This window comes from Echinops telfairi, unplaced genomic scaffold, assembly GCF_000313985.2.
Source record: "Echinops telfairi isolate 266 unplaced genomic scaffold, ASM31398v2 ScPeMD7_7469;HRSCAF=8507_1, whole genome shotgun sequence".
NCBI lineage: Eukaryota > Metazoa > Chordata > Mammalia > Afrosoricida > Tenrecidae > Echinops > Echinops telfairi.
The window spans coordinates 83,038,070-83,057,679 of record NW_022111373.1 but is presented as its reverse complement, the minus strand read 5'-3'; the positions used below and the strand labels follow the sequence as shown (position 1 = coordinate 83,057,679).

At 48.5% G+C, this 19,610-nt stretch overlaps 1 protein-coding gene across 1 annotated transcript in view; it reads left to right on the top strand.

The window, feature by feature from the left end:
* PIK3R1 (phosphoinositide-3-kinase regulatory subunit 1) overlaps positions 1-19,610 on the top strand; it is an 80,901-nt gene that overhangs the window by 46,809 nt on the left and 14,482 nt on the right. The window contains exons 2-6 of the mRNA XM_004703559.2: positions 3,709-3,801; positions 4,258-4,332; positions 11,136-11,267; positions 12,040-12,241; positions 12,460-12,539. Of these exons, the coding sequence (XP_004703616.1) occupies positions 3,709-3,801; positions 4,258-4,332; positions 11,136-11,267; positions 12,040-12,241; positions 12,460-12,539 (582 nt within the window). The remainder of the gene's footprint in view (positions 1-3,708; positions 3,802-4,257; positions 4,333-11,135; positions 11,268-12,039; positions 12,242-12,459; positions 12,540-19,610) is intronic.

Below are 19,610 nucleotides of genomic sequence, written 5' to 3'. Positions count from 1 at the left end.
GAGCCTGGACGTCTGAGCGAGAGTAGAAAGTCTGAGCCTGGATGTCTGAGCGAGAGTAGAAAGTCCGAGCCTGGACGTCTGAGCGATAGTAGAAAGTCCTGCCGTTCTCTCTACGGAGTGACCGGTGGCTTCAAAGACTGACCTCGCAGTGAGCAGCCCCCTGTGCAGACCATGCGCCACCAAGGCTCCTTAGAGGAACGAAGGGAACTTGCGGTTTTTTTCTATGTTTCTCAAGTCCAAGGGAGGAGGGAGAGAGATGGGAAACTTTTTTTTTTTTTGAGGCACCAATGCCAACCCTATGATGTGACAACTGGTGGGTGTCTATTCCAGTCACAATTAGATGGAATCTTTAATGATCGTTAGTTGAACTTTCATATTTGCCTGCAGACGTGATGGTGTTAATAATGAAAGTCCCGGAGGAGACCCACCTTTTCTTTATTAAGGAATTAACATGTCCAGTAGCCAGGACTAAAGAGATTTACTTCACTTTGAAAAAAAGAATGAGGGCCTGTGTGGTTTTGAGGGAAGGGGCAGAGTGAACCCTAAGTCATGTTTCTCCAAGCTGTCTCTTGTCTGTGAGTTCTCCTTCTACTGCATCTGTGGATACCAGCATATCTCACTTTGGCCAGTTTAGTAACCATTTGGGGGAGAAGGTCTTTGTCGGCTGACAAGCCATGGAGACAAAGGGAAGTGGTCTATAGTGTATCTGCAGAAAGGGGGTAGGGTGTGCCCCTATTTATAATATAAAAAATTTTTTTTCTTTGCATTTTTAATGCGGAAGGTTCCATGAAACTCAAAAGACATTTGTGTTTTAGGTGTTTATTTTCCAAATACACTTGCATTTGAACATGCAAAGATTTCAGGATATCATTGGTGGACTTTTTAGGTGGCTCTGAGGGTGCAGTGGTGAAAGTGCTCGGCTGCGAATCGACAGGTTGGTGGTTCGAACCCACCAGCTGCTCCACAGGAGGACGCTGTGGCAGCCCTGTCATGGAAACCTTGAAACCCCTATCTGGAGGGTCCGCCCTGCCTTACAGGGTCACCCCGAGTTGGAATCGACTCAACAGTAATGGGAAGGAAGACAGTGTTTTACCTCACCCTAAACAGATCCTTTTGCCCTCTACCCTGGACACTCTGACTTCAGGGGTTTGGAACGGCACCCCAGATCTCTGTTCCTTAGCCAGCTTTCCAGGTGGTCATCAGGCTCAGCGAGTGTGGGGAACGATGCAGAGGCAAAGCCCTCGCTTGTCTATCAGGCATCACAGTGTCTACCGAGGTAACAGCACGTTTGCTCTACCGTTATGAGATACAGACTGTGCCGCAGCCAGGTTGCCCGAGGACAAGGTCCCCCAGACTCTGCACTGCACATCACAGGCCTACATTTAGATGCTGACTAGCCCCCAGTCAGGATGCCTGTGTCCGGAGATCTTCCTATAGCCCTTTGTTTGGGGTCTTTGTTGTATTCCTGGTGCCCTCCTTCTGGAAAGCCATCCCCTGAAAACTTCCACTCTGAGTCCCATGGGGTCTGCAGAAGGCAGCATGGACTTGATGGGGTCTACCCCAGGGTCCGACCCCCTTGTTTGTCCACCTGCCGCGGACAAAACATGCCCTTCCTTGTTCAGACTCCAGGGCTTGGCTTCCTAGGAGGGTGGTTACGGTCACATGGAACCTCTTAAATCCGCTAAGACTGAGGATTCGGTTCTTTGGCCTCAGTAGCTCCATTTCAAGAGTTCAGTAATCACACGGGGCTAGTAGTGACTGTACTGAATCGTACGCTATGCTATAGCCAGCTTGTTTTTGCAGCATGTTCTGTAGGGCGGCACTACTGTAGGGTTTTCGGCCATCATTGAGCCTCTTCTTTTATCCTGGCCGTTGGAATGGCTCATAGAGTTTGGGGCAAGGACACGTGCGTCCACATGTTACACGATCCTTTGCTGTTGCACAGGTAATTTTTTCTTTTTGGGCTGTGAATCTGTGTTGAATTTTTGTGTTTGGAACATAGTCTTCCTCAGAAATTTACTTACTGTCCTGTATGGCTTAGGATAAAGAGGAATACCACTGAGATCTTACACATTTAATCTTTCATAAATCATGCTCACTACTCTTAGATAAGAGAGCCTGGTGATTACTTTTAAAAATACACAGAGTTATTCATCGATAGAGAATAAATGAGTGGCACATGTAGGTAATTCCACCAAGACAGTGTTCGTACCTATGTTTCAGCGTTTGAGACGTTTGCGGTGAGCACGTTTAGCTCATTCTTCTGGCATATTACGAGAGAAATAATTGCACTTGAAAACAGTTGCAAAGGTTGTCTTGGGAGTGAGAGTGCAGTTATAATGTAATGTTCAAGGAAGTTACCTTATGGATGGTGTTCCTACCTGGACAGTTCTTCCTTCATCATGACCCAGTGGCCAGATTTCAATTTCAAGTTCTTGTCTTTCTCCGAGTTCTGTCCCAGTGCAGGGGGTTTGGGGAGAACTGGTCCTAGACCGTCCATGACTTTACCCTTTCACAAGGGGCCTTGTACATCCAACGTCCATTCCATCAGCCGGCCCTTCCTGTCCATAGCCTCAGCTTCTCCACCCCTGTGTGAGACAGGGTTCTCTAGAGAGATAAAACCAAGTTGCTGATAATTTAATATATTTATTTATAAAGATAATTCGAGCTATAACAAGAAATGAACTGTTAAATCCTATACAGATAAATATATAATACAAGAAATAAACAGTTAAATTATAAAGCACTACAAATGGCTCAGTGCAACTCACTCCCATGAGAGAGAGTTGTGAGAGACTAGCAGTCCTTCAAGTCTAGTCTGCTGCCAGATCTCCCTCTATTTAGAGAGAGAGCGAGGCTATCTCAGCACAGCAGCCAATCACAAGGCAGATCACCAGCTGTCAACTAACCACCAGTCCCAACTGCCAGTCCCCAGCTCCAGAGGTGCCTTAAAGGGACCTCAACTTACAGTGACACAATCCACAGGCCAGGTGTCCCACAGGTAGTATAGCCTTTAAATTGAGGCACAGAACAAGCAAGGCAGCCGCACACAGGTCCGATGATCAAAGAGCAAGAGACAAGAAAGGCGAGGCTCACCAAGCCATTTATCTCTCTGCCCTTCAGTTAATTCCACTTGTGTCTATCGGCCAGGCTGGCACAATAAACTATCTCAACCCCCTAACCCTCTGACCCCTGGCGAGGATGGACCTGGGAAGAGGCCATCAAGGCCACGTGGGCAGGGGATTCTGGAAGATTCTCAATAAGGGCTCAGCCCTGGTGGTGTAGGGGTAACTTGCAGTGCTAACGGGAAATTGCAGTGCTAACAGGAAAATGGGTGGTTCAATCCCACTAGCCATTCCCCAGGAGCAAGAAATGGCTGCAGAGACGTACAAACTCTGGGGTTGCTGTCAGTAAGCATCAACTTGACAGCGGTGGGTTGCGCTGCCGCGGCTGCTCCGTTTCCATGGCGGATGTGATGAGAATGGGCTTGAGGAGGAGAAGCAAGCCTGGCCCTTCCGCCTCTAAATCCCTCACGGTGTGGGAAGAGCCTTCTAAATCAGCGGGCCAAGACCCTGGGGATGGGGGTGGGGGACGGGCTTGTGCTTGGTTCCGCATTTGCTCCTGTCAGATCGAACGCAATCCATCTGAGTGTGCGTCACGTTCTCCCCAGTGGAACCCACCTAACCGAGGGACCCTCTTTGTCTGCAGCTTGGACGCTTCCGGATCTCGCGGAGCAGTTCGCCCCTCCCGACATCGCGCCCCCTCTTCTCATCAAGCTAGTGGAAGCCATTGAAAAGAAAGGTAATCAGACCCCTGCCGGTCCGCACCCCTCACTGACCTGGCCATACCCTGGGGTCTTGGGTGTGAAAGTCTCTGTTTGTCTTTTGGGCTGCCCATGAGGTAGGCCTCTTATTGGCTGCTGTGGATAGCTGGGCTCTTTGAGGGGTAGACCAGTGGGGGCCGGGGGTGGGGAAATCATCTTTGTCTGTGATTTCTTGCTTGATACTAGCATGTACTCCCGGTTTGGTAACGTAATGGCATGTTCCATAATTTAATAAATATATAATTAATCTGCTTCTCGGTGCTCAGAGGATTTGGCCAATATCATTAACACGCCAGCGAAGATTAATAGTCGAACTTGACGTCCAGCAATATTTAGTACGCTTCTAGAATAGACACTGGATGGAAAGCTGGCAGCAGGCGCACAGGTTCTCCAGAGAACTGTGTTTTGCATACACAGTCTGTTTTGTATCCTAGGTCTGGAATGTTCAACTCTGTATAGGACACAGAGCTCCAGCAGCTCGGCCGAATTACGCCAGCTTCTTGATGGTGGTGAGTATCATGGTGGGGCTAGAAGTACAAATGAGAGAGACAGTGCTTTTGCCCTACACACGCACGCACGCACCACCCACCCACCCTCCCCTGAACCTGTTAATCCATTCAACATCCTAGATTCTAACATGAACTAGTTCCCTTGGCCAGTGCATACCAGTGCAGACTTCTGCCAGCTATCACAGTGCCGAGACCTTGCGTCCTGCACAGATCACTGGAGAAGCCCCTATCTGGGCTGTGTCTGTTCACAGTATCTGTGCTCTTTTCCTTGACACTAACGTTGGCAACAGCGGATTCATTTGGCTCAATTCAAGACCACTTCTAATCTAACATAGGTCTCTTCTGACACATTCTGTCTCTCCTTCACCCTTCCCCTCTTCGCCCCTCCCGGTGCCCTTCCTGTTGTCCCGGGTTCCTTTTTCAGTATCATGCCCTCTCACTCGCTTCCCACTCACAGAAACCCTGTAGGACACAGTGGCACTGCCCGTACTGCCCCTGCAGGTGCCCAAGGCTGTAACCCTTTATAAGAGGGGAAAGCTTCGTCTTCCTGTAGCAGTGTCTGGTGGTTTTGAACTGGTGACCTTGCATTTAGCAGCACTACACCGCTCAGGCTCCCCCTCTCAAATATTTTCTTTGTTCTTCTTTTTTTTTTTTCCTTTGAAACCTAATTGCCTGCCTCCCATCAGTTAAAATAAATTCGGAGGGTTGCGCCACAGAGGGAACCCAGCTGGAAGAAGCCCCTTCAGGAGTATAGCGTGATAGTGAGAGTGCCCACACATATTTAGTACATGAGAATTTGAAATGCACCTATAAATTTTGGAGGCAGTTATGAAAACTTCTAGGAAAAAATATCTCAGAGAAGAAAGGAGCCTAGACCTTTATCAGTGAATCATTTTGCTTGAAAGGCCCAGAGCAAATGCCCGAACCTGACTGAATCTATACATTGTTTATAAAGAACTTTGCCATTTTCCTCGATGCATGGAGTCCAATCTTCCTCCTGGGGCATCTCCTTTTTGCCCTCCTGTCTCCTATCCTGCCCACAGAGCGGATAGAAAGCTCAAGGCAAAAAGCTTTGTTTTTTTGTGTTTCTAAGCAGTGTTCAGGAAGTACTATCCTTAGCCAATTAAAAGATAGAGACATGTTAGGTGTTTGGTGATCTTAACAGACACAGGAAATGTTTAGACATCAGAAACCTTTGAAATGGAACTTATTTGAGAAATCGTGGTTAGGCCTCATAACATGACCAACAACAGTGTGATGCAGTTTGGCTAAACGTACATAGCTCGCTTCACACCACCAGGGCGATGAGGTAAAGAACCCAAACTCACATCAACAGCTTGTCCGCGGAGGTGTCTTGACAGCGGCTTCCCTGCCCCATTGAGAGCTAGAGACATAGCAAATGGGTTGCAATTGGAGTCTGTACTATAAAAAATGAGTTTATTGGCCTAAAATAGATACCTAAATTGAAAAAAAAAAAATCTAACATTGTCATTGTCCCAACTTGGGAGTCAGTAGATCCTGGAAGATGCTTTTCAACTCCAGGAACTTTCCCTGCAGAAGACTATGTCAGGCCCTGGAGGAAGCTGGGAGATCAGGACTTTCAGCCAATCAGGTGAATTGTGAGCAAAGGACAAGGGGGAGAGACAGCCCACTTTTATTAACTCAACCTCACTGTCGTCCAGTCGTTTCTGGCTCGCCTTGACCCAACAGGACAGAGTAGAACTGCCCCTTTGGTTTTCTGAGACTGTAAATCTTTGCGGAGCAGGGAGCCTCCCCTCCCTCTCTCAGAGTGGCTGGTGGCCAGGTTCAAACTGCTGACCTTGTGGTTATACTGCCAGGTTTCCTGACCCTATGTTGCGTTCACTGGCATCGAGTTGGTGCCGACTCAGGTTAGGTTCCTGTCATTTCATATTAAACCACCAGTACAGGAACCGACCTCAAATACAGAACCACCACCTTCCAGCTGTTACACAGCAGAGAGGAGGAGCCCAGGTGACACAGAGGTTAAAGTGCCCAGCTGCCAACCAAAACATTGGCTCTTTGATCCCAGTGACCCCTGCAATGAGAGATGTGGCTTCTCTACAGGCTGCAGCCTTGGAAGCCCTGTGGGTCGTGCTAGTCTATTCTGTAGGGTTCCCGTGAGTCAGCAGGGCCCCCAAGCCCTGGGTTTGGTTTGGGTTTGGAAGTGACATAGCTCTGACTTCTGTCCCAATTGGCCTGAATCCAAAAGGCTTTGATATTTTCTTTCTACTATGTTACCCCCAAAATAATTGCTTCTTGCAGCCTTTGAGTTCCAGTGGCTGGAGTTTCCTCCACATACTTTAAAAGCAGTATTACTGTTTCTCTCGACTGATGAAGCTCTCGCAGCCTTGGCCTGTTTGACGCTGCAGGTTGAATACCTTCTTGGTGTGGAGTGTTATTTGGTGTCCTGCGTGTTATTGAGTGTCTGGCAAGGGTTGTGGCCCCCGCCCACTAGATGCCAGTCATATACCCCTCCCTCAGGCATGACCATCGGAAGAGTCCCCAGACATTGCCTGATGTCCCCAGGGAAAGGTGGTTGCTGGGAACCACTGACAAGTTGGGGTGGCATCTTCCTTCTGGATTACAAGGAGATTGAGTGAAAAACGGGGTGGAATACACTCACCTGAAACCAGGCTTAGAGGATCTGTAGCGCTGACTTGGCAGAGTTTGAAAGTCACCGCCTGACAGGAGTGCCTAGCTGTGGGAGGTACGTGGTAGGTAGATTTCCTACAGATGAGGAGACTGAGGCAGTTGTGGTGGGTAGGTGCCACCGAGTCACGTCCAATACACAGCAACCCTATCTATGCACAACAGAGTGCATGGCCGCCCGGTCCCGCACCACCTTCAAGGTCGTGCTGATGTTTGAGCCCATTGAGGCAGTGACTGCGTCTACCCTTTTGGCCAAGGGGGTCTTCTCCTCCTTGCTGCCCCTCCACTTTCCCAAGCATGATGGCCTTCTCTAAGGACTGGCCTCTTCTGATGAAATGTCCAAAGGATGCGAAGCTTTAAAACCGAAAGGAATGAAGCCTTTTGCGGCTTTATTCAAAAGCTATAAAGACTGCCCGCCGTGTCTCCAGGGCTAGAGAGGGCCTCAATGGGCAACTGCTCCAACCGTGAACAATAAACAAGCCTGTTTTACATGCAGTACTCTGCGGCTCCTGCCGCCTGATGACGTACCCGTTAGGCTTTGGGCTGCTAACCACAAGGTCTGCAGTTAGAAACCTCCAGTGATCCTGGGGAGGAAGACCAGGCTTTCTCCTCCTGCAAGCAGCCACAGCCTCAGAAACCCCAAGGGGCAGTTCTTCCCTGCCTTACAGGGTTAGCATTCCCTCGATGGCAGTGAGTGTTGAGGGAGCACACAGGGGGACGGGAGGAGCCCCCAGGCTCTGCTTTCAGGTAGCCCTCGTCTGGAAGTGAGACGGATCTCATCGGGTCCCCAGACTGGCAGCCTGGCAGCCAAGAGTTCAATGGAGGCAACAGAAACTCCGTTTGAGGGAGGACCGGGTGCCATTTGCAGCCACTTAATGTTTCTCAGTCAGGAATCCCTGGGTGGTGCAAACCTCGACGCACTTGGCGCAACCACCCGCTTGGTGGTTGTCTCTGCCCAGGGGCCTCCACGAACGTGTTCACCTTGTGGAGCACAGTTCTTCTCAGAAACATATGGCAGCGCCAGGAGTTCGAATCCACTGGATAGCAAATGGCTTAGATTTTTTCTTTTAATTCAGTAACGTAACATCAATTTGCTGAGCACGCCGATGATCACAGGAAGTCTCCGAGGGACGAGAGCTTGTCAAATAATCGGTGGCTACAGTGTTCCTATCACGCACACACAGACTGTCTTTGATCCGAACACTAGAAGTTGGATTACTGTTAAGTGGAGTCTTTGTCCTGCCCTTCCCACCCTTGGTAACATGGGCTATCTCTCTGGTTAGTTCTTCGTAGGACGGGTAAGCCCATCACTCCCTGCCTTGTGACCCTTAACCAGTCTCTTCCTCAAAGTCATCTACCCATTCTTGTACCAAAGTGGGTTTTCTCAGAGCATTTGTGGAGTTGTGCAAGTGATTATCTTTCATAAACTTTGCCTAGCTGGTGAAGCTCGTTGGCTTATGATAACGGTGCGTCGAGGGGATTTTTGTAGCGTCCTTCTCTACCTGGAAGGAGCTGTTAACCACAGGTTGGCAGTTCAAATGCACAAGCCACTCCTCAGCAGAGAGATGAGGTTGTCTGCTGCTGTGAAGATCGAAAATCTTGGAAACCCAAAGGAGCACGTGGGCTCTGTCAGTGGGGTCACTGCATGTTATCACCGACTCAGTACCACATCCTTCTCATTCATGCTTTGACGTCTCAGCGTCCGCTCTCATTGCTCCTCGTTCTTTCTGGACTGCCCACCAGACCAGTCACCAAGTTCTTTTCATTCTTGTTGATGCCTCGTACCTTTCTTACGTAGCATTCAGACCCTGCCACTTGATTCCAGATGACAAAAGCTGGTATCTCCTCATCCAACGTCACTCCTGCCCTAGTGAGCTAGTGCTGCCGTCACAGAGCTGTCATAATAGTGGTATCTATGGTAACAAGCAGAAACCTACCGTCTCCCACTTTAGGGACTGGAAGTCCGAAGACAGGGGTGGCGGAAGGCAGTTCCCTCTCTCTGTTGGCTCTGCAGGAGGAAGTCTGTGTCTCTCCTCAGCCTCTGTGCCTCAGCCGTCAGACAGTGTTCACGGAGCATAGCATCTCTCTTCTCCCGGCTACTTATTCAATGTGCTCCTTTATATTGCCGAAGAGATCGATTGAAGACGCACCCTTCCGCTAATGTGGTCCCACTAACAGAACAAGGAAAACCTAAAACACTTGCATGTTTATTTATAATCACAATTTACATGACTACCAACAGCAACCCCACCACTAGTATCTCTAACCCTTGGCTGTGAAGTCGGCTTTACAGCGACTGAGTCGAGAGAGAAGATACAACAGAACCGTGACAGCTACTGAAGGGGTTTTGTGACCAAGGTGCTTGTCTGGGATTGCAGCCATGGGCCTAGATGGATTTCTGACACATTTTGAAGAGAAACAATTCAATCCGTAGCAATTCCTTCCCGACCAGTTCTTACGCCACCAGTAATGAAGCGGTGGTATAAAGGTGGCGATTTGTGAATTCACTTGAGTTCACCGATAGTCCTCAAGCTTGCCTTCTCAGTACTAGTGTGCACCCTTCCCCCGTAGCCTGTGCCAGTCCGGGTGTCTAAGTGCCCACGGTCATCCCTGCCTCAAGACATTTCTTCCCAGCATTCTTCCTTCCTGGCTAGCAGTATGCCCCCTTTCTATCCCAAGTACTCGAGGCGTATTTCCACTGGGGGAAAGGTGGTGAGGAATTCTGAAACCATTGAAATTCTTCTTCAGATACTTATTCTGGAGATAGCTAAAGTTCAGTGCTAGCTTAGTTAGTCATTATGGCTGAACCCAGGTCCCTGTGCAGAAAACCCTCTAGACCCAGGGAAAGATTGATGCCAAGGCACACATAGATCTCTAAGGAGTGCCAGAACCCACAGAAAATGACAAGGACCATTCCCGAGAGCTGACAAAGAAGCCTGCCCCTGGGGCCAGCATTTTCTCACGGCCTAAACTAAGAGAGAGGCATGTCTGCTGGTTGAAGCCATCTATCTGCTTTTGAGGCTAGTAGCCTTAGCTCACCAAGACACCTGTTAGCCCACTCTTTAATAGACACCTTCTCACACCACTGTCCCTGCTGGATGGGCTTTGAGAATGTTTAGCAACACTACCTTGAGTTGCCTCAAAGTCTGGGGTCTTGTCCCCGGCATCACGGGCAGGGAGCCCGGCGTACTACATGCTAACAACATGTGCGACCAAAGCCCAAATAAAAGGGCACTGCCATCAAGTTGATTTCAGTGCCCAGTGACCCCATAGAGGACTTCCAAGATTCAAACCTCTATGGGAGCAGGCAGCCTCACCTTTCTCCTGAGGAGCCCTTGGTGGCTGTGAACAACTGACCTTGTGGTTAGCTGTTCCAACCACCTACCCGGCAGTGCCACCAAGGAGTTGCCCCAGCCAACATACCAACGGTGCTCCCTCTGAGAAACAGTGCTCTTGAATTCTCAACCAAGGGACAGAAAAGACTTTGTGGATAATTTCCCTTATCTTTAATACAGTGAACCCTCATTTATCGCGGTTAATTGGTTCTAGACCCTACCGTGATAAATGAAATTCCGCGAAGTATGATTCTTTATTTGTAAATCAAATATTTTCATAGTTAGAGCATAGAGGACATGAAAAAACACCCTTTAGTCACCATTACACTCGTATTACCCAATTTATTAAACGAAAAAGGGAAAATACAGTAAAACATTTTGGACGTTACAATTATCATTTGTTATTTATGGCATCTAGCTTACAGTATTACATATTTCACATACAGTATTATTATACATAGTTCTTACAAATACTGTAATCAATAGCCTATGAAATGACTTAAGGGATGCACTTTACAGGTGGGTCGCCGTCTTTTTCCTCTGAAGGAGCGGGTGTAGGCAGTGGGTGCTGTTACGCAGAAACCGCGATAGAGTGAAGCCGCGGAAGTCGAAGCGCAAAGTGGCGAGGGTTCACTGTAACACCTTCCCACAAGCCATTCGAAAGCCCCGTGTCTGTTTGTCTCCCTATATTATATTTGGGTAGAGCATTCAGGACCAGATAGGAAGCTGGCCCAATAAAATGCCTGAAGGGGGGTGGGGGGGGAAGCTTTAGAAAATGTTTGTATGTTTCTTCCATAGATGCCACATCCCTGGACTTGGAAGTGATCGATGTGCAAGTTCTAGCCGATGCCTTCAAACGCTACCTTCTGGATTTACCCAGCCCCGTCATCCCAGTAGCCGTTTACAGTGAAATGATTTCTTTAGCCCAAGGTTTGTTGTCCCTGCTGAAAGCCTCACAGAGCGTCCGCTTACATGGGACACGCTTGCAGTCTCTGTCACCCTCCCGACCCAAAGGGAGATGATTAAGGAACTACTTAGTAGTGGTCATCCGCCCCTCCCCCCCATCAACCCGTACTCCCTCCTCTCTGAGACGATCGATAGAAGACCCGAGCTTTTCGTTTGCTTAGGACAAGTGTCTACATGCTGAAATGGCTAATTGTTAACCTTTTATCGCTACTAGCAAAGTCCACTGAATCCATGAAGGACGCGCTGTTCCAGGGGCTGTGGCAGGTTCAGGGATTGGGACCCAGTGGCTGGGAGGGCAATCTGGTTGTCTTCCTTGCGAGGGCCTGGCAAGTGTACGGAGGGGAGAAGATTCACAGTTATGGGTGCTCATGCTCAGCTAAGTGCCTGGGGGACAGGAAACTGTGGTTGGTAACCTTCAAAGTTAAGACCTGTGCTACTTACCAGATGCTCCTCCGAGTTAGCCAATCACACTCGCAGGGTGGCTTTCAGCTAGCACAGTGGTTTCTTACCAAGAGATTCTTGCTTTTCCATTTGACTTGATGTAATTTTTTTTTAACTTTCTTACAAAGCGTTTTCTAATGAGAAAAACAGACGTATCGTCTGTTTCTCCGGAGGACCTCATTTCAACAGCTCCTCCTGGGGCTAGGCGAAAGAACATACATTTTCTAGGTGTTGATTAACTGGTGCCGAGAGACCATCTTTTATCTTGTTCTGTTCTCTCTCTCTCGACATGCAGAATTACAAAGCTCCGAAGACTATATCCAGCTGTTGAAGAAGGTCATCAGGTCGCCTAACATACCTCATCAGTATTGGCTTACCCTTCAGTATCTGCTCAAACATTTCTTTAAGCTCTCTCAAACTGCCAGCAAGAATCTCTTGAATGCAAGAGCACTCTCCGAAATTTTCAGCCCTATGCTTTTCAGATTCCCAGCAGCCAGGTAAGTAAGGCAAAGAAGACCAGTGTGTCTGAGGGGTGGCGAGGGGAGCCCGAAATGGATTGATCATTAAACCTGGTCTCAAGATCCAAGTTCAAAGCTACGTGTGGATTTTGTCTTGTACACCTTCCCTTGGAAGGCTTGTCGGTGAAAATTAGTTTGTGTTTAGGGAGAAGATTGCTAATCATCTTTCTCTCCCACTCTTTTTTCTTTTTTTAAAGTGCTGATAATCCTGAACACCTCATAAAAGTCATAGAAATTTTAATCTCAACTGAATGGAATGAACGACTGCCTGCACCAGGTAACCCTTTTCGAAATTTCACTCTCCGTGTTGCGTGGCCTAAGGCCTCTTTTGAGGTAGCATGAGGGTTCTTGTGGGATTGAGATCCATGATTATATTTGCTTTGTGATATAGTGGGAGGGGGGGGGGTGTTGCTGAGTGATCTTGGTACATATGGAAACTATTTATTCAGATCTCAACACTGATGATTTTTAAACTTTTCTTGGTTTTCAGTGAGGGTTGGAAAGAGGTTCCTGACTCCCTCTGCTTTACGCTTCTAGTGGTGGAATAAATCGTTGGAGTTCGTGGAAGTTGTTGACCGTCTTTGTTGTTGTTTTCCTTTCCAATGCTTATAAAGTAGGGGGTTTAGAATTACTCTGTGAAGTATGTGGAGACGTTGTGTTTGGGCAGTAAGTGTGCCGAGAAATGCTCTCAGGGTAAACGTTTTCAATAACGTGGCCCTATGAAGCCAAAGCCTTCGCGAGCAGCGAGCTGGAGCAAGCCAGACACTTCTTTGAAAGCAAGCCGGCATCCAATTAGCCATTTGACAAAGCAGGAAATGCCGACCATGTTAGCAGTGGATTTAATTTAAACTGATGTATTTCTCTTCTACTGTGGAAGGTCCCGACAACCTTACTTTACTTGGCTCTGTGCCGGTTGGAAAGCTCCCTAGGAGAGGCGGTCATGCAGAAATGTGTCTAGGGTCCTAAGAAGCAAAGCGAGGCTCTGGGCCCACTGGAAGCTAGTGCTTGTAGTCTTCATGTGTACCTTGAAGTTAGAGGAAACAGCCTGCCTTTGTTACTGAAAGTGCTGCTTCCTGACAGGGAGTCCATGTGATGACCATTTTGCTGTGTCTACGGTGGGCATGGGGGCTCCCTCACCAGTGTCATGCCATCGGGAACCAGGCTGTGCTTTTGGACTAGCCATTGCCTCGCCAGGCTTGGCTTGCTTGCTTCTGGGCGGGGCGAGGCTTAAAACCCACCTGCGGGGATGGGATGGAGCACGGCCTGCACATCAGCTCAGCTCGGCGGTCCTGGGAAGAGCTTCAGGGGTCAGGTGTACAAGGTGGCATCCCAAGGTGAGACACCGGTGTTGGTAGTTCAGGCACAGGCGATGCCTGTGAGTGGTAGGTAAAGGACATCCGAGAAGCCTTGTCAGTAGGCATGTCCTCACACTAAAGTCCACGGGTGACCATGTTAATGCATTTGGGGGTTCTTTGTTGGCGGTCAGAGGCTTCTTTGGGGCTCAGTAGGAAAGAACGCAGTGATGGGGTGGTGGGTGGAATGTGCCGCCCCCTACACAGTCACATGCGTAAGGAAGGAAGGAAGAGGACTAGCAAGAACAAAGCAGGACCCGGGACCAAAGGGCTGAGCTAAGGTCTTTGACTTCCTTGTGGTTAACGTTGAGGTATGTCTTAGAAACCAGAGAGCGCGGCGCTGCCTGCAGAGGAGGGTGGGGCTGGTGGTGTCATTGGCCGCTCCTCAGAAGTTGGGGAGACATCTGGATGCTGAAAGCCACACGGGGTTTGATAGGAACCCACCAACGGATTTAGTGTGTGGCGAGTCCCCTATTCCCACTACAGCAGGTGCAGTGGGTCAGTGGTGGAGTTGGAGTCACCTGACTGGTATTAATTGGTCAGCCACGTTTATCCGTTTCAAAGCTTCACCTGCAACCCTTCTCTAAGCTGCTTGACATAGCAAAGGGCCCAGCCTAGCTGTGCTGAAAAGTTGGTGTCTGAGTTTCAATGGAGGAGCCATGCCCTCCACTCTGCTGAAGAAGACAGAGCCTAGAACGTTCGCAAGATGATCCCAGTATTCTGGTGATGGCCGCAGAAAAATGGAGTCCAAGTAATTTTTAACCCCTGCCTTGAGCCATTTTCCCCTGTGGGTTGTGTGCCTTTAAGGAGCCTTGGTGGTGCAGTGATGGAGTGCTCAGCTGCTAACCGGAAGGTGGGCAGTTCAAATCCCCCAGCTGCTCCCTGGAGAACAAAGTGACTCTTGGCTTCCATAAAGATGGCAGCCATGGAGATGCTCTGGGCTCTTCTGTACGATGGCGTCGCTGTGGGATGGAGTGGACCTGGCCGACAGCCGTAGGTTTGGGTTCCGTTATTCCGTGGAGTCGTTCTGGAAAGGTGGCGGTCCTTTTGAAGACCTCCGTGTCTCACTTTTGAAAAGACGCTGTCTACACCAGGGTCATTCTCCTCGCCCTCGGCACCTTTGTACTCAGGAAGGCTCCCAGGGCCCGTGATGGGCAGGGCACACATGCCAGGTTAGAGAAATGCTCTCTTCGGGGCCTAGGTGTGCGTTGTTTCCCTGGAGTTCACCATCACCTCGACAAACCTGAGCAATCGACGGGCCGTCCTCACAAGTCTGTACGCCAGCCACTATTGTCAGCCCACCTTGTCGAAGGCCTGCCTCTTTTTACCTGCCTGCCTACGTTACCAAGCCCCAGCTCCTGGCCCAGGGACTGCTCACTCTGATAGCACGTCCACCGGAAGTGAGGGGCACTCTCACCCCCCCCCCCCCCCCCCCCCCCGCCCCCCTTGCTTTTCAGAAGCGTTCGGGCTCTTTTTCCTCCAACACCGGTTTGGCAGTTCAGTTGGCAGTACACTTTACTGCCATCTAATTCAGGCGTGGCGCTTCTTCTTTGGTCTTACATTTTCATTGTCCACCCTTCATATACCTCTGAGGCAGTTGAAAATACCAGGGCTTGGGTCATGGCTGCCTTAGCTGTCCAGATGGCATCATAGCTTTTTAACCCCGTAGCAGGGTCTTCTGCAGCAGATTTTCCCAGTGCAGTTCGTTGTTTTACGTACTGACGTCGGGGCATTGAATGTGGATCCAAGTCAAAGGAAATCCTTGATAATTTCAGCATTTCCTCCGTTTATGATAATGCTGCTCCTGGCTCAGTTGCAAAGACTTTTGTTTTCTCTATGTTGAGGTCGAATGCAGACTGAAAGCTGGAGCCTCTGCTCGGCATCAGCAAATGTTTCACGTCCTTTTGCTTTGAACAAGCTGGCTTGCGTCACCTCTGTGTCTCAGGATGTCGCCGTGTCCCCTCTAACCCTGATGCCCATAGTGATTTCGCAACCTGGTATCACGTGCAGTGCCAGGCAGGCTCTGCTCAGGTGCTATTGGCAATGCAAAGGTAGAATAAGGCATTCAAAATCAAATTGAATACAAGACGGCAAATGTGAGATATTAGCACACAGTATATAATTAAACGCTAGTGGGCGGGCGCGCACTCTTAAGTACAAAAATCACTTGAGAGATGCATTTGGTGACTCTTTAAGGTAATTGAAGAGACAGAAAAGGCTCCTGGAAGAAATCGAACGGAAAGCAAGTCTTGAAAAACAAGTAGCATTTGAATTGCTGGGGAAGATGAAATGGCATTTCCATTCAAGGAATGACAAAAGAGGACCTTTAAAATAAACGATGAAGTACAAAATAGAATGGCTCGATAATCTTGCCCGAGTTTACAGAACAGTCATTCCGTTGAAGGGCGGTATTAAAAGCGTCGTTTCAGAGTTAGACGCATTGGCCAGCTCCGCCATCTTGGAGATGGAGAAGTCAAAGCCTATAGAGGTGGAGAGGGCCACCCAGTGCCACCTGACCACTGTGCCCCAGAACCGGGTGTTTGTGAGGGACCAGAGAGCAGGACAGCTGGCCGGTTGCTCTTCCTGCTGCCTGCCACCCCCACCCCCCCTGCCCAGGTGTTCAGAACCTCCACAAGCTGCTTAGTCCAATCAACAAGTCTTCTGAAGGGTCGAGTGAGCAGTATACTGAGCAATTTGAAATTGACCCTTCTGTGGTTCTACAGGTCACAGACAGGGTCACAATGCGATTTTTACAGCATTTGAGATAAAAAGCAGAGTAACTCCCATCAGCCCTGGAATAGAGAGCTCTGTGCTGATGGAGCAAATAGACCTGGGGGTGCATCACAGCTCCTGCTACTTGCTTGCCACGGTTTTCACTTAGTAGCGCAGCCTTTCCAAATGGTTCTCTAGGCTGTGATACGGGGATATTTCCTCTCTGCATGGCTTTTTTGTTTGTTTTTTCTTAAGGTTACGAAGAAAATTCAAAACCAAACTCACTGCCATGGAGTCACTGCCAACTCGTAGCGACTCCACGGGACAGGATAGGACCGCCCTGTGAGTTTCTTAGACTGTCACTCTTATGAGAGTAGAAAGTCTGGTCTAGTTCCCACAGAGGCACTGATGGTTTTGAACTGCTAACCTTGCAGATGGTAGCCCAACTCGTACCCACAATGCCACCAGGGCTCCAAGGAGTCAAAGAGGTAGCATGTGAGTTAAATATTTTAACACTATGGGGCCCCTCTCTTGCCTGTTAAGTTCACTTGCTCATTCTGTAGTTCCAAATCCTTCAATGCACCCCATTTTTATCTTTGCTCTGTGCGCTCGGAGTCCCATCAGGCAATTCTCCCCACTGGCCTCTTGCTTTCCGTCAGCAGAGCCAGGCCCTTTGGGAACCTGCAAGGGCTGTCATGCATATCTGGAAGGGGTTGTTCAAATGCAGGTACTGCGCTGCGGATGTTTGTGGAAGGAGGAAGACTCTGGTGTGTGAAGCCCATTCCCCTGTGCATGGCTGCTGAGGGGAGCAGCATGGATTTCAGCAACAACTCCCACTTCCTCTTGGGGCCGCTGGCCCGGGTACAAAATGGACAACCGGGCGGTGGCCTCAAAAGCGTCATCTGTGTCAACGGCGCCCCAGGAGATCCTCGTCCAGCTTTCTGCTGAGCTGAAATGGACTGTGGAGCTCATGCATGTTTCCCCCCTTCTCTGCTGCTTGCTTTCTCTGTGACTCTTAGTTTCATCTGTTAAGTACACTTCTCAAAGGCCAAGGCCAAGGCGTCCTCCCCTTTTGAGGCCCCCCTACCAGGACTGGCCACAACATAGGACATGTCCCAATGTATGGGTTCTTGAACATTCTTGGACAAACTTCCCAACTCTTGCACACATGTCACCTATGTGAAGGATTTGTCCCTTTGACGGAGGGAGATGGAGACAGAGTATTTAAACTCTTTAAACCTCTTTGGATAGGTTTCAGCTCCTTTTGTGAATAAGTATTTTAGAAAGATGTACAGCTAAAAAGTCGATTTTTAATCATGATGTGTGTGTGTTATATTTACCCTAGTCACACTTAATGACACAAAAGTATATTTCTATAGGGCAACCAAGTGCAGCCAGGACCATTCACACCAGGTCCCTTTGAATGAAGCCCATTATAAGCGTATTTACATATTTCAGATTTCATGGATATATTCAGAAATATTAACACAGCATAATTGAAGTCTAATATTGCACCCTCAAGCCCAGAGTGGAAAATAAATGACTCTTTCTCCCCCCTGCCCGTCTACACCTGTCAGAGTTAATTTTTAACCACTGGAGCATTGCAAAACATTCAGCTTGAAGAGCCTGATTCATAAATCTTGTTTCAAACGCGCTGGGCTTGATTTTCCACCAAGACTAAAGCAAAGCACGAAGGTAGAGGGAAATGACTTTCAAAGAGATTTACTTTTCTCTGATTTATTTTTTATTGGGCTTACATGTGGTCTGACATGAGAAGGCTGTTTCAGGAGGTGAGAAGTGAAACCTGAATAAAAATGCGTATCTTCGGCAGTGAGGGGGTAGTGAATAGAGGTCTCCCCCCCTCCCCCCCAGGTTCTCTCGGGAACACGGGGTTTTTGTGTGACCCGATGGATGGGCGTGCATGGGATGGAGGCTGAGAGCACCACTCCGCCTTTGTGCTCCCTGTGCGGGGAGCTAGCACAGGGAGGAGTGAGGGCTGTATTCTTCTATAAGCACTGGATGTGCCTTTTCAAAAACCTTGTAGAATGTGTCCCGACAGAGGAAAACCTAGGTTTATTTATAAACACAAACAGGCACTTTCCTCAGTGTCCTTCAGAGTTTATCGTGAGAACCCTGGAGGCGGAGTCATGAATTTGCATCACCCTGAAAGGGCTTTCTGTCCTAAGTTGTCTTAAGTGAGAATTATGAAGGGAAGCATTCATTTTACCCTGAAACAAAGATTTGGGTTTATTTATTTATTTTAAATTCTCACTGCCCCTTTAAAACACTATTTTTTAAAGTTTCTTTTTTTTTTCTTTCACAAATGATGGTGAAGAGAAACACTGAACAAGGTGTACTGAAGTTGTTGCAGATCTTATAGTGAGACCCTGCCTCCTATTGCAGGAATGCCCTCCCCTACCCCATTTGGACCATCCTTTAGAACACAGCTCTCTGTAGGGAGATAACAGCAAGCACGCAGCTGAACAGAAGGTGCACAGGACATTGGGCATTCCAGGAGGCATTCTGTAATCCATGGCCACTTGCAAGTATAAAATAGATACGCTTCACTCCATAGCTTTCAAAGGATCCTTTCTTCCTAGATTATTCCTGCTAAGAAGTGAGGCAGTGGCCTCAGGTTGCCTCTGAGAGAGTTTTACCAAACTTTGGGGAGAGGGAAAGTAAAACATAAGGTTCCCAGGACTCTAGAGGTCAAAGGTGGCTTCAGTACTGCCAGTTCTTCTGTGCGGTTGAGTCTTTGGGGTCCCAGAAAAAGGCTGAAATTTATAAACATGCAAACGGTATTTCCTAAGTTTCAAGCGGCACGTCTGCATTTCCGTTACCAGCCGTTTTTTAGTGATGCATGCGGGTTAAGTGGCAGTCGAACAACTGCACTTTTCAGCACTTGTGACATTTTGGACACAGTGTGAGATGAATTAAACCCGCCGAAAGTTGGTTGCTCTTGCTTAGTTCATTGAGCAGGAGTTACTAAATCTTACCACTAGAGGGCGCCCTGTTTTCAGGTAATGAAAAGCATTTGCCTTGCAGAACCCTTCAGAGACTGGAAATTGGATGGAAAAATGTTCAACTCACAATCAGTAATAAAATAGAACTTCTAGGATAGGTGATTGTACGCATCAGGAGAATTTTATTGGAAGCAAAGCACTTCCAAATCTTACACACGATTTCCTTTGTGTGAGTGAGGGGGTCCAGTGGACACTATTCTGAAACTGGAAATACGGCGTTGGAGTTCGTGTTTTCACCTTAGGGGGTTGAGGCGTGCAACA